This window comes from Chlorocebus sabaeus, chromosome 9 (assembly GCF_047675955.1).
Source record: "Chlorocebus sabaeus isolate Y175 chromosome 9, mChlSab1.0.hap1, whole genome shotgun sequence".
Classification (NCBI taxonomy): domain Eukaryota; kingdom Metazoa; phylum Chordata; class Mammalia; order Primates; family Cercopithecidae; genus Chlorocebus; species Chlorocebus sabaeus.
In genome coordinates, this window is record NC_132912.1 from 89,769,361 (window position 1) to 89,782,170 (window position 12,810).

The 12,810-nt window shown below is 37.8% G+C and overlaps 1 protein-coding gene across 2 annotated transcripts in view; it reads left to right on the top strand.

Annotated features, from left to right (window-relative positions):
- A1CF (APOBEC1 complementation factor) overlaps positions 1–7,754 on the top strand; it is a 52,147-nt gene extending 44,393 nt beyond the window's left edge. Inside the window, exons 8-11 of one of the 2 annotated variants that reach the window (XM_007963450.3) lie at positions 76–281; positions 3,083–3,219; positions 4,211–4,353; positions 7,353–7,754. In XM_007963450.3, coding sequence (XP_007961641.1) covers positions 76–281; positions 3,083–3,219; positions 4,211–4,353; positions 7,353–7,504 — 638 coding nt within the window. In that variant the 3' untranslated portion in view covers positions 7,505–7,754. The remainder of the gene's footprint in view (positions 1–75; positions 282–3,082; positions 3,220–4,210; positions 4,354–7,352) is intronic. The other variant, XM_038009216.2, reaches the window with a different exon arrangement.
- The last annotated feature ends 5,056 nt before the right edge of the window (positions 7,755–12,810 follow it).

Here is a 12,810-nt window from a genome sequence, read left to right on the forward strand (position 1 = left end):
ACTTTTCCATTACAGTAAGATTCAGGGTGATTTTCTGGTGGTTTGATTCAGTTTAATGCCTTCTTACATTCCTAGAAATTTACATGAATGTACCTGTAGGGGCTGCGGGAGTGAGAGGACTGGGCGGCCGTGGCTATTTGGCATACACAGGCCTGGGTCGAGGATACCAGGCCAAAGGAGACAAAAGAGAAGACAAACTCTATGACATTTTACCTGGGATGGAGCTCACCCCAATGAATCCTGTCACGTTGAAACCCCAAGGAATTAAACTCGCTCCCCAGGTAGGTAATGTTATTCCAGAAATAGTTTCTTTGAGTTGTGCCAATGAGCATCATTCACTTTTACCAAATGATTTGACTTGATCCCTACTCAAGCTATGGGTTTTTTTTTTCTTTTAATATATAAAGCATTCAATCAATGTCACACCCTTTGAGGGAATGCTGGGCATCAGGTGTCGTTATTCTATTATAGGTCCTTTCTCTTTTTAAAAAAATATTAAAGCTTAACACCTTGAACAATATTCCACTGAAATGCAAAGAATCTGAGAGCTGTTAAGAATTGTCAACCCATACCCTAAATGAAAATAAAATGAGGCAAAGACCCCATCTCAGAATAAATGCCTATTGTATGTGAGCCAGGTTGGTTGGCAAATGAAGGGCATTATGGCAGAGCCCTGAATAGACCATTTAGGACATCTTTTCTTGGAAATACTGTATCTAAGAGAAAACTCCTCCATGATATCTAGGTGAATTATTAACTATGAGATGTCGTCAGTCATACCAAATTAACTCTTCCTCCATAGTTATATTGCGGCAGTGGCATTACAGAGAGGGGTTTTCTTGTGTTCATTTAAGAGTTCTAAGTTTCCATACTTCAACATTAACCTGTGTTTTTTATTATTGGAAAATTAAAAGTTATACAAGTTTCAATATGGAAACTGACTCCCAGGGTTAAAAATGAAACAAAACAGGGTCTATGCTAACCCTGAGACTGTTCCCTGTGGGAGTGTGATAGGTACTGATCTCTCTGAAATATATTTTGGCTGAATAAACAGTTACAGTTTATGTATCTTGAAGGAAACTTCCCTATTCCCATGACAAAGGTGGGCTTATAGCCCCACATTTATGGAAGTAGCCCTTATAATTTCAATCCAGAAGAAAACTTGGTTTTCTAAAAGCTCATCTTCGGTAATTTTTTAATGGGATTTCTGACTTTCTTTTATGCACAAATTAGCTTATCTAAGGTTTCTGCTAGCCCCACCCAGGAAATTAAAAAAAAAGAAAGCCTACCAGAGTGCTAAACAGCAATCATTTGTTTGTTCACAAAAGATACAGTAAACTTCTCTTATGCACCATGTAGTGCACTAGGTGCTGGAGATGCAGAAGTGAATATAAAAAAAATCCTTACCACCAAAAATTAGATGGCAATCCAGTGGGGAAAAAACTGACACATAAACATATAACCATAATGAAATCTGGAAGTGATATGATGAAGTTTGTTCAGAAAATATAAAAGCCAGTCACCCAGTTTCTCTTGGGTTAAAACCCAGAACCAAGAACCTGATTAAAGTACTGGAATCCTTAGAAATCTTTTAAGAAAATAAAAAATAATAGTCACAAATTCTGTATAATAGTAGTTCTGATAGCTGTGATAGTATGAAAAGAGATCTCTTCGTTTCACATCAAACTCAAGTTAGAAATTCATCATGTCTTATATTAATATGTCAGTAATAATCTCTATCAGTTAATAAAAGTGTCTCTGTCCCCAGAAAAATAACTGGGGACAGCCAGTGTACCCACTGCACTCTGCTATTGGACAAGACCAAAGACAACTATTCTTATACAAAAGACAAATTAATAATATTGTTCTCTGACCTTCTACGACTATGGCTTAGAAATGAAGACCATGCCACCACCAACCAATATAGATGGGGCCTAAACAACCCCAAAGTAGAGTTATGAACTTCCAGCCAGAAGCAGAGACAAATACTGCCCTGCAAAGTCAGCAGTGAGAGCTGGTGTTCCTTCCACCCGGGTTTGCTCACCTAGCGTAAACAGGCAGGCATCCTATCTACCAGCAAAAGCTCCATTATTATTGCCCAAGAACTGTAGAGAATGCTCTGAGGATGACAAGAGATCCTACACAACAAGAGCATTAAAAAGAAAATGTCAATAGAGAAAATAGGAACAATCTACAAATTAATAAACTGGAAAAGATCACGCTATTGCAGCTGGTTTAGTTAGCATAAATGAGGTAAGAAACCCCAGAGACACATCCTGAGGCACTGTTCTGTCTTCCAGAGTTCTTTTCTCAGCCTTATGCCCTGCTTTCCACAGTCTACTAAATCTGCTGACTAACGAGAGCATCAGGACCTCTGGACAACCAAAAATGGCTTCTGAATAAAGAAACTATGAATCTTTAGAAAATATTCAGTTTGGAGTAATTACAGAAGAAAACAACGTACAGGAGGATGCTAAAAAGCATATTGTCATTAAGCAAAAGAAAAAAAAAAAAGCCAGAAATAGTGTCTTACCAAACAAATAAAAACATTGCAACTGTCAACACCCGTCTAGGAATGCTCAATAAATACCAATCCATTAAACTTTTTAATTCTATTTTTATGAAATTGTGACATTAAAACCCTATGGCAAATGACATGAAATAAAAACATATTCTTAGGTTATCATCTCTAAACCATTATAAACACAGGGACTGAGGGTAATAATGAGTAAATCTATACAAATGTATGCACACAGTGTTGGAGCAACAGTTTTTACAAAAACAAATATTCCAAACAAATCATAAAATTAAGCTTTTGGTAAAAAGTTACAGCTAATGGACTAAACTAAAAACATATTACAGTAAATGGTGTGAAAGTGATTTTATGAACTAATAGACCTAACATTTTAAATGGAGTTCAAATTGAGTTCATCTTAAATTTTATGAGTCATTAAACCATGTGGCATTTTATATCTTCTGATATTAGCTTGAACTCTGAAAATTAGAGTTTAAAAATCTGAAAACTTGGGATATAATGTGAATGTGTCATTTGAGGGGGAAATAACTTTTTTTATTCTTGTAGATATTAGAAGAGATTTGCCAGAAAAATAACTGGGGACAGCCAGTGTACCAGCTGCACTCTGCCATTGGACAAGACCAAAGACAACTATTCTTATACAAAATAACTATTCCTGCTCTAGCCAGCCAGAATCCTGCAATGTGGGTAACTTCTCCAAATTCCTTACCATTTTAGAGCAGGATACGCTTGTAAATTAAATGCACTTAGTCACCATCTAAACAAGATACTGAGGTCTACTACCTACTCATTTATCATTAAATGTAAGCATTGAGATGTATAGTTGGGATGTACCAGCCATGAAGCTGGCATATAAAGGCCCCCAAATTTCATATACACAATGAAGGTTGTGTAGTATCATCAACCATTGGAAAACAGTCAGTAGTGTAAAATGTAATAGAAATAAAAACTATAGCCCATTCTTGGCTGGGCGTGGTGGCTCATGTCTATAATCCCAGCACTTTGGGAGGCTGAGGCAGGTAGATCACTTGAGGTCAGGAGTTTGAGACCAGCCTGGCCAACATGGTGAAACCCCATCTCTACTAAAAATACAAAAATTAGCCGGGTGTGGTGGCAGGCGCCTGTAGTCGTAGTTACTCGGGAGGCTGATGAGATCGTGGTTGCTGAGATCGTGCCACTGCACTCCAACCTGGGCAATAGGGTGAGACTCCATTTCAAACAAACAAAGCTATAGCCCATTATTTCATCTGTGCAATGTTTAAGTTGAAGCATATGAAATTACCATTTTCATACATAATAAGACAATGGCCCATCATTTAATTTTGGACCAAAGATATGACCTCTCTGTTAGTGGATATCACCTCCTGAATTTTACCATGAGCCTGCATTTCTACATCTTCTAGAAACAATTTGTTTCACTTGTGCTTTAGAAAAGGCATGTAGTGAATTATTTGTATGTCCCAGGAATGTCATAAACCACTGATATTCTAGATCAATTTGTAAATATTCCTACATGCAACCTATGTTTAGAAGCTTTAATAGCAAACAGAATGTAAAACACCCACTCAAAAAACCACCATCCAGTCATTTTACAAAACTGATAGTACCTTAGGTTTTCACCTGACTCAGTTGTACCAGTTTAAAAATGCCTACCCTGACTGACTTGCTTTCCAGCCACCCTTTCACACCTCCGAAGCTGAGTGCCTATGTGGATGAAGCAAAGACATACGCAGCCGAATACACCCTGCAGACCCTGGGCATCCCCACTGATGGAGGTGATGCTGGCACCATGGCTACTGCTGCTACTGCTTTCCCAGGTATGTGAAAATTTGGCCAGAAATGGCGCCCTGCAGAGAGTATTTGGGAAACCCTTTTTTGGTACCACTGAATCATAGAAATGTTTGTGTACCCCACTTACAGCAATCTGACTTGCACCACCTTGGGACCAAAAAGAGTTTCCCAAATGAGTGACTCATTAAAACACAAGGCAAGAAAATCAAGCTGGGCAACAGAGTGGGTTCTGGTCTCGGCTCAGCTTTAAACTGCTGTGTGATCTTGAATGAGTCAGTCTCTCTGAGTCTCGTTTGTTTTGGTTTTTACTTTTAGTAAGAGACGTTGAAACTACCTATAGATATATGATGTTTATTGGAGCTCTTACTGTGTGCTAGGCACTCACCTAAATGGTCAGGAAGCATTATAATATCTTAGTAATGCTCATGATACCACCAAGAGTTAGGTTCCATCAGAAAGTCCAGTACACAAATGAAGAGCCCATGTATGAAAAGATTAAGTAATTTGGCCAATGGCAATTAGCTTTTCAGCAATTTTTTTCTCCCTCTCCAATCTTCAATCTGCTTTTATTAATTGGATTCCAAAAAAAGATTGTTTAAAGTCAAAAATTGTGTATATGAGAGTGAGAGACAGAGATCCTTTCAATATGCAAATGATCAGGACTCAACTTATTTGTTCTATAATTTTGGTCTGGGGCATATGCTGATTGCTTAAAGCAAAGCCTATCTGTGGATCAACAATGCGTTCAGAGGTCACATGTTAAAAGATTTGTCCCCATTTATTCTGTACCCACAACAAATGGTCATAATTAAAAATGAATCCTTTAGAGACTGAAGGGGACCAGGAAGAAAGTTGTTTAGGAAATTTTTTCTCAGATGAAAATTTTTATCCTTTTTTTTTTTTAGTAAAAGATTATTTCTATTGAAGAAATCTATCATTTTGACTTGTCATTGTGTCAGCATGTTCCACATAAGTCCAAATTAGAGCTCTAAGTATACCTAGAAACATGACATTCTTATCGATTAATTGATTCATATACTGGTCATGTGTAGGTGTGAGAAATTTTATATTCCTCACACCCACTGCACCTGGGGCTCATTCTCAGCATTTTGTTTTGTTTTGTTTTCTCAAAAGTTGTGAATATATCCTCCATTCTGGTCAGTGAGGCTAATATTAATGATGTTTCACATCTGAAAGTGACCTCAATTCTGGCTTTGTTTCTCTGTAAGAACATGGAGACGCTCTGTGGTGAGTCCCTCGGAGGTTACCAAGGTAACAGCTGACACTGCAGAGGGCAAGGTCCTTCCTGGGCAGTGCGGGGCCAGCAGCCGGTGCTTGCTTTCCATATTACAGGGTGTTTACATGTCCATGTACTCAGGACGCCTGCTAGGGCTTCTCAGTTCTTAGAGATAGTTGAGCCCCTGTCTTGCAGAAAGCTGCACCCCAAAGACACCTAACAAATGTACTATTAAACTAATGAGCCACTGTCAGAAGAATTTCAAAGTTTGCTTTCATTGGAAAGGATTTGCTTTTACCCAAGAATGTTTTATCTTATTCTCACCCCTATTGGCTTCTGTGAAAAGTTAAAAATATTTGGGGTATGAGTGTTGTCTGGGGAATGCCTAAGAATCTGAGAGCCTCTCATAACTTTGCTGTGGAGTCAAGCAAAGAATAATAGGCTCCAAGGGAAGAATCGGTTTGAAACCCAAACACCCTGGCACTTAACAAATTGACCAAGTTGAAAAAGAAAATTCAAAATCCCTAAAGGTAAAATCTGTGCCACAAACACATGCATGCACGTGTGCACACGCTCACACAATTATATTACTCACTTAGTTTAGAAATACTGTTTCCAAAATTATGAAAGTAACTGTTAACACATGTCTCCTATCCTTGGAAAATGGACCAAACTTCTCTAGTGCATTAATCAGCATTACTGACCAAAGTGAATGCGCCAAGAGTGGATTCAATTTTTGTTCAAAATAATCCAACCAGCTTCCTGCCACCACTTTCTGAGAAGCCACCAGAAAAAAATCAATGTGTCTGGGGTTGGCCAGGCTTCTACCGCACATAAACCAAATGAGGTTTAAAACAACAACGAAAAACAGGTGTCCATTTGTACTTAAGTATACTTCTCTCTTTCTCTTGTTATCTTTTACAATTTCTGGATCATCTCAGAAATACTCAGGTTTCTAGACTAAAACAATACAGAGAAATAATGCTTTAGATAGTAGCTAATATGCTCTCTTCTTCAAAAGTGAATGCTCATCCACTAGACACAATGCTAACATGAAAGCGCATAGATTCTTTTTTTAATTCTTGGATACTTTGGTTCTCTGAGGGGGAGAACCAGCATCAAGGCCTCTGAATACACCAAGCACAGGCTTGATGAGGGACTTGGGAGGTAGGAAGGTGCTTCTGCCATTCATAGTTAGATCTAAATATGGACAGGTTAGGCATTTGCTTTTAAGGTATTATGGAGAACTACATTTAACCTTTACAGTATTTCTCCTACTGATCTCCCAGTCTTTACACATCTTCTCGGGTAAAGGAAAATGTTTTAAATGTTTCATTTAGGCAGGTGTGGGGTTGCAGGAGAACCGGTCCCACAGAGCCCCACCTCCCCACATACCATGCCCAGCCAGCCCCTCAGTCACCTTTTCTCATTTATAAATTTGGAAACCTTCAAAACGTTATAAATCACAAGCTTTAATCAACTCAGCATCCTATTAAGTTTCTCTTTCTTGGGCCCTACCCCAAGCATCTTTAATTCTCTTAAGTATGAAGTGATTCTGACACAGGTGGTTGACCCCACTTTCGGGAACATTGTCCTAGAACTTTTTGAATGTGATTGAAAATCACTGAGTCCACATATTGGTCCTTAAGGGCACTTTTTAAAACATACATATTAACTTTTAGCTTTAAGTAATATGTTAGAAGTTCATATGTCTAAAAGAAGACAAATAAGCCAAAAGGGAGCAAATGTAAATTCCTTTCATGAAGTTTTCTCTGCCTCTTCCTCCAGGATATACTGTCCCTAATGCAACTGCACCTGTGTCTGCTGCCCAACTCAAGCAAGCGGTAACCCTTGGACAAGACTTAGCAGCATATACAACCTATGAGGTCTACCCAACTTTTGCAGTGACTGCTCGAGGGGATGGATATGGCACCTTCTGAAGATACTTTTTTAAGTTTAAGAATAAGACACACAAAACTCTATTAAAAAAAAAAAAAAAACTCTAACTCGGTCCCCCAATGATCATAAATAATATCTTTCCTAAAGAAATGCCTTTCCAGAGACAGTATAGCTTATATCAATTGTAGAATCGTGAAGAACATTCGTCACTGTAGAATCAAAAGAACACAAGAACGTTATTTTGAAATGAAATCAAATGTTAAAGAGCATTTTGTTTAACAGAAAGCTGGAGAGCCACTGCCCCAAAAGTTGTTCTTCCAATGTTCCTGAGTGTTTGGGGAGCATGTTTACAAATCCTGCCAGGCTGGAGAGAGATCTTTTAGCTGGCAAGAGTTGGGAGGGACGGAGCAGACCTGGGCAGTCAGTAACAATCAAGGGAAGCCAAGTAAACTCCAGAGTCTTACCTCTGGCTCACAGCTGCTTTTGTGATACACAAAGTCACAAAGAGGAAAAGGGAAGGGAGGAGGCTGCTTTTCAAAATGCATGCAGCATGGCTCACTGTATGGGGCATGATTGCAGGGCTGAGCTCATGAAAGACTATCCAAGATTTTGTGGGTTCAACTTCTCTTCAGCCTGAAAATTCCATCCAGTCCATTTGTCACAGATCAGGATCTTCCTGTCCCCTGCAGCCCATGGGGACTTCCTAGAAATAGATATGATATGTTGTAGATATGGTCGAAACAAATACAGGCCCTATTGTTTATTCAGCTCATTAGTCCACACCTATTTTTCCCTAGAACTCCTACCTTTTCCAATAATCATGCCAACATGAAATGACCTTTTCTAATTTAAAATTTTTTGACTTGCTCATAGTGATTGATTTTCATCATCTCAGACTCATTTTTCTCCTACCTAATATCATAAATCATAAAAAAGTAAATCAGATATACAGAATATAATTTATGATACTTCTTCCTTTCAGCAAATTGACTGAAAAGTCATTTTAAAGAGAGAAGTGCAGATTTGCTCTCATTTCTTTGATATTGTTGCAGTATCCACCCTACCAACTAGCAGAGACAGTTATATTAACTTGGGGTTAGCTTTGAATTATCTAACCCATTTATTTTAAATCTGCCAGGAAATCCTCTAACTTTCCTTCCTTTTTGTTTCAATAAGTATCAGGCAGCTTCACCATACCTGAGTCCTTTTGTCTTGAAGCTGCCACAGAAAAATCTTACATCAATCATTGCTGATTAGAAACTGTTTCAGACGATCAGCATGGGTGTTATTTACGAAATTCACTCTAGAGTCCTGGACCTCTTCTCCAGGAACATCTGATGATGAAGTTGGGGAGGGCAACGGCGCTTCAAAACCCGGAACTGAGGTAAAGAGAAGGCACTACTTTCTTGCCATACTTGTAAATATTGCTTTGTTCAAACATAAATAATCTAAGTCCAACACCAAATACCTGTTACTCCTACATCAGTTTCATTAGTGGTTTAAGACACAGTACTAGAATTTTCATTTTTAAAATCCCTTGGCGGCCGGGCGCGGTGGCTCACGCCTGTAATCCCAGCACTTTGGGAGGCCGAGGTGGGCGGATCACGAGGTCAGGAGATCCAGACCATCCTTGCTAACACGGTGAAACCCGTCTCTACCAAAACTACAAAAATTAGCAGGGCGCGGTGGCGGGCACCTGTAGTCTCAGCTACACGGGAGGCTGAGGCAGGAGAATGGCGTGAACCCGGGAGGCGGAGCTTGCAGCGAGTGGAGATAGCGCCACTGCACTCCAGCCTGGGCGACAGAGCGAGACTCCGTCTCAACAAACAAACAAACAAAAAAATCCCTTGCCTTTACAAAAATTTACAGAACACAAAGGAAAACATAAACACAAAGATATGGAAAATTTTGTCAACTCCTTAATAGAATTCTGTGATCCAAACGCAGGCAAGATTCTAATCAAAATCAGGTAAATTTCAATCACAATCAGAAGTACTTGTAACATTTCAGTTGTCCTAACTCCAGTGAGATAACAAAGCCTCCAAGTCTACAGCTGAAACTCTGAAAGGCCCTGTGCTTTCTATTTTACATTTAGCTTCTAATATTTCCTAGGACAGTAGTTCCCAAAGTAGGCTGTACATTAGAATCTCCTGGAGAGCTTTTAAAAATGCTAATGCCAATATCATATCTCATAACATTTACACTAGAATTTCTTTGGATGGGTGCCTGGCATCAGTATTTTTTAATGATCCCTAGGTGATTTCAATGTGCACCTAGGTTCGGGAATTGCTATATTCTTGTATTTATACTCTATCTCTTAATTTCTTTTCCTTTTTATTTCACTTTTAAGTGCAAATAAAAAATCATCTAAGTTAAGACAAATAGCCAAATCATATTTGTCCCTTAAATAGTATGAATTTAAATATAACTTATGTAGGCTTCAAACTAACACTAAAAATGAGAAAGTAAAACAACCTTGTCCTAAAACAATCCTTAGATCCAAATTTACACTCCCCTATAGATCTGCTTTTATTCTCAAGACAGTAATTACATTGACATAACAAATGCCCATTGGAGCAGGAAAATTTCTACTCCGTCTAAAAAGCATTCCAAATTGTAGGAGCAAAAGTTCTGATTTTCCTTAAAATCTTTGCAAATAAATAGCAAACGTTTTTTGTCTTGTCAATGCAAATTAGGTTTGATTTAAAGAAGTTTTAAATTTAATCAAAATAAAAAGATTAGTTAATACAGGAATCTCTTTATGAGAAAAAAATCATTATTTTGGATAAAGTCATAATTGCTTTTTTACAAGATTAAGAGCAGACACCTAAACATACAATAATACCAAAATATTGAGAAAATTACCACTGGAACACCATCTCAAGTTATCACACCATTTACCTCTTTGGAGTCAGTTTTCTACAAGTAGGTAGATGTGGTTTTGGTTTTTTTGCTAAAATTTTACCTTGTTTTAGTAATATCTAGGGAATACTTTGAATTCCATTAAAATAAATTCATAGAAAGTGTTAATGTGTCTACCATGCCATATGTTTATTTTTATTTTCCCCAAGTTAAGTAGATAAAGCAAGTCCTGCTACCGTAAGTTTAAAATTGTTAAGACAACGGGTTTTTTAAAATTGCTGGTAGAACCAAAGACTAATTCTGCATAAGGTTTATATTTTTAGACTTAAGATAGTAGCACCTATTTAATACCTTCATACCTTCTGCATCACTATCAATTTTTCTATAATTTCTTATTTGAATGCTTCCTAATTCCTTACAGAAAAAATTAAAACTAGTCAGCCAACCAGGTGATAATAACAAAACAATAATTTAGGAACATCCAGTAAATTTGAATTGGTTCTGTAAATTTTGGTAATTAATAGCTTATCGATAAAATCACCCTAATGTTGCTTAAGTATGAGGAAATCGATCAGCAATGAGATTAGGTATCTATTTTCTTTCCTATAAAAATCTGCCCCTTTTCAAATTGCTTTACTTCTCTCCTACTGCATTAGTAACAGCACCTTCAACTGCAACAACATATAATTCTCCTAGTTGACTAGGATATCCTCCAATCTGGTATCATGCCAAACAACACTGTGTTTGGGGAACAGCACCCAAAATGCTGCTAAAAAGCTACCTCATGTCAAGAAAATATGGATTTCAAAAAATACCTGGCACAGTGGCCCATGCCTATAACCCCAGTAGTTTGGGAGGCCAAGGCAGGAGGATTGCTGGAGGCCAGGAGTTCAAGACCAGCCTGAGCAACATGGAAAGACGCCTACCCCTCCAAAAAAAAATTTAATTGGCCAGGTGTGGTGTGGGCCTGTGGTCCCAGCTACTTGGGAAGCTGAGGCAGGAGGATTGCTGGAGTCCCGGAGGACAAGGCTGCAGTGAGCCATGTTCACATCGCTGCACTCCAGCCTGGGTGACAGAGCAAGACTCTGCCTTCAAAACAAGCAAAAATAAATATCTAACAAAAAGGGACCTGTTTCCAAATCACAGTTTCTTAACTTTTTCAAGGTGGAATAGAAATTAAACTATAAGTATATACTGATAACAGCTGTGCAGGAAATTGGTTTTTATTTTACTTAAAAGTTTTTTTTTAGAAAATAATATTATTCTGATTGCATAGATTAGCAAAATATTGCATCAATATAATTTTCCATTTTCATTAATTTTTGTTATATTCTAATGACTGTTTTTTTTGTTATTTTGTTGTTGTTGTTGTTGTTGTTGTTGTTGTTGTTGTTTTGAGACGGAGTCTTGCTCTGTCGCCCAGGCTGGAGTGCAGTGGCCGGATCTCAGCTCACTGCAAGCTCCGCCTCCCGGGTTTTCGCCATTCTCCTGCCTCAGCCTCCGGAGTAGCTGGGACTACAGGCGTCTGCCACCTCGCCCGGCTAGTTTTTTTTTTTTTTGTATTTTTTAGTAGAGACGGGGTTTCACTGTGTTAGCCAGGATGGTCTCAATCTCCTGACCTCGTGATCCGCCCGTCTCGGCCTCCCAAAGTGCTGGGATTACAGGCTTGAGCCACCGCGCCCGGCCTAATGACTGTTTTATAATTCTGTCTTGGACAACTGGGCCACAATTCGAATGCACATAGATAGGGATGTTCTTAGGTGTGCCATTTGTAGAATAAAGAGCAATCAAGTTAATATTTGGGGTAAATTTTCATTGCACTTTAACCTATGAAGTTTGATAAAGTATATTATCATTGAACTACTCCAATACTAAGATTTCCTAAAAGTAAAAACTTACAAAAAAAAAAAAAAATGAACAATGTGCTCAATAGTCACATGAAGTCATGATTATTCTCTTCTTGCATTCATATAAAAGTTCCCAGGGGGATGAAAATGTATCTAAAAATTATACTAGAAACTTGGCACTTTTATATATTGTAGATACACTTTCATATATTGTAAATACATCTGTTAAAGATAAAACTAAGTTTCTAACATAGGACTACAAGGAAACTTTGGATAAATATTTTTTAAAAAAGAATATTAATAGGATAACTTAACATTTTGTGTATACTCATTGGAAGACAGAAAGAAACTAGGCAGTAAATATTCCTACCTGACATGCAACCATTGTCAAATAGGTTTTGTTAAATTGTCAAATTTGATTTTGAAATTTTAGTTTACTCGAATAATATCTTGAAAATGCTCTGAATTTTGCTAGAACATATTCATAGAAAATGTAATGTATCTACCAGGCTCTATGTTTGTGTCTGCCAACATTAGAAAAACAAAGTAAGTTGAGCTATAATGAGTGAAACTAAGGAAAATGAGATTTTTCTGACTCCCATTCCTTCTCTTTATTTAAGCAGTAAAATATTTAAACT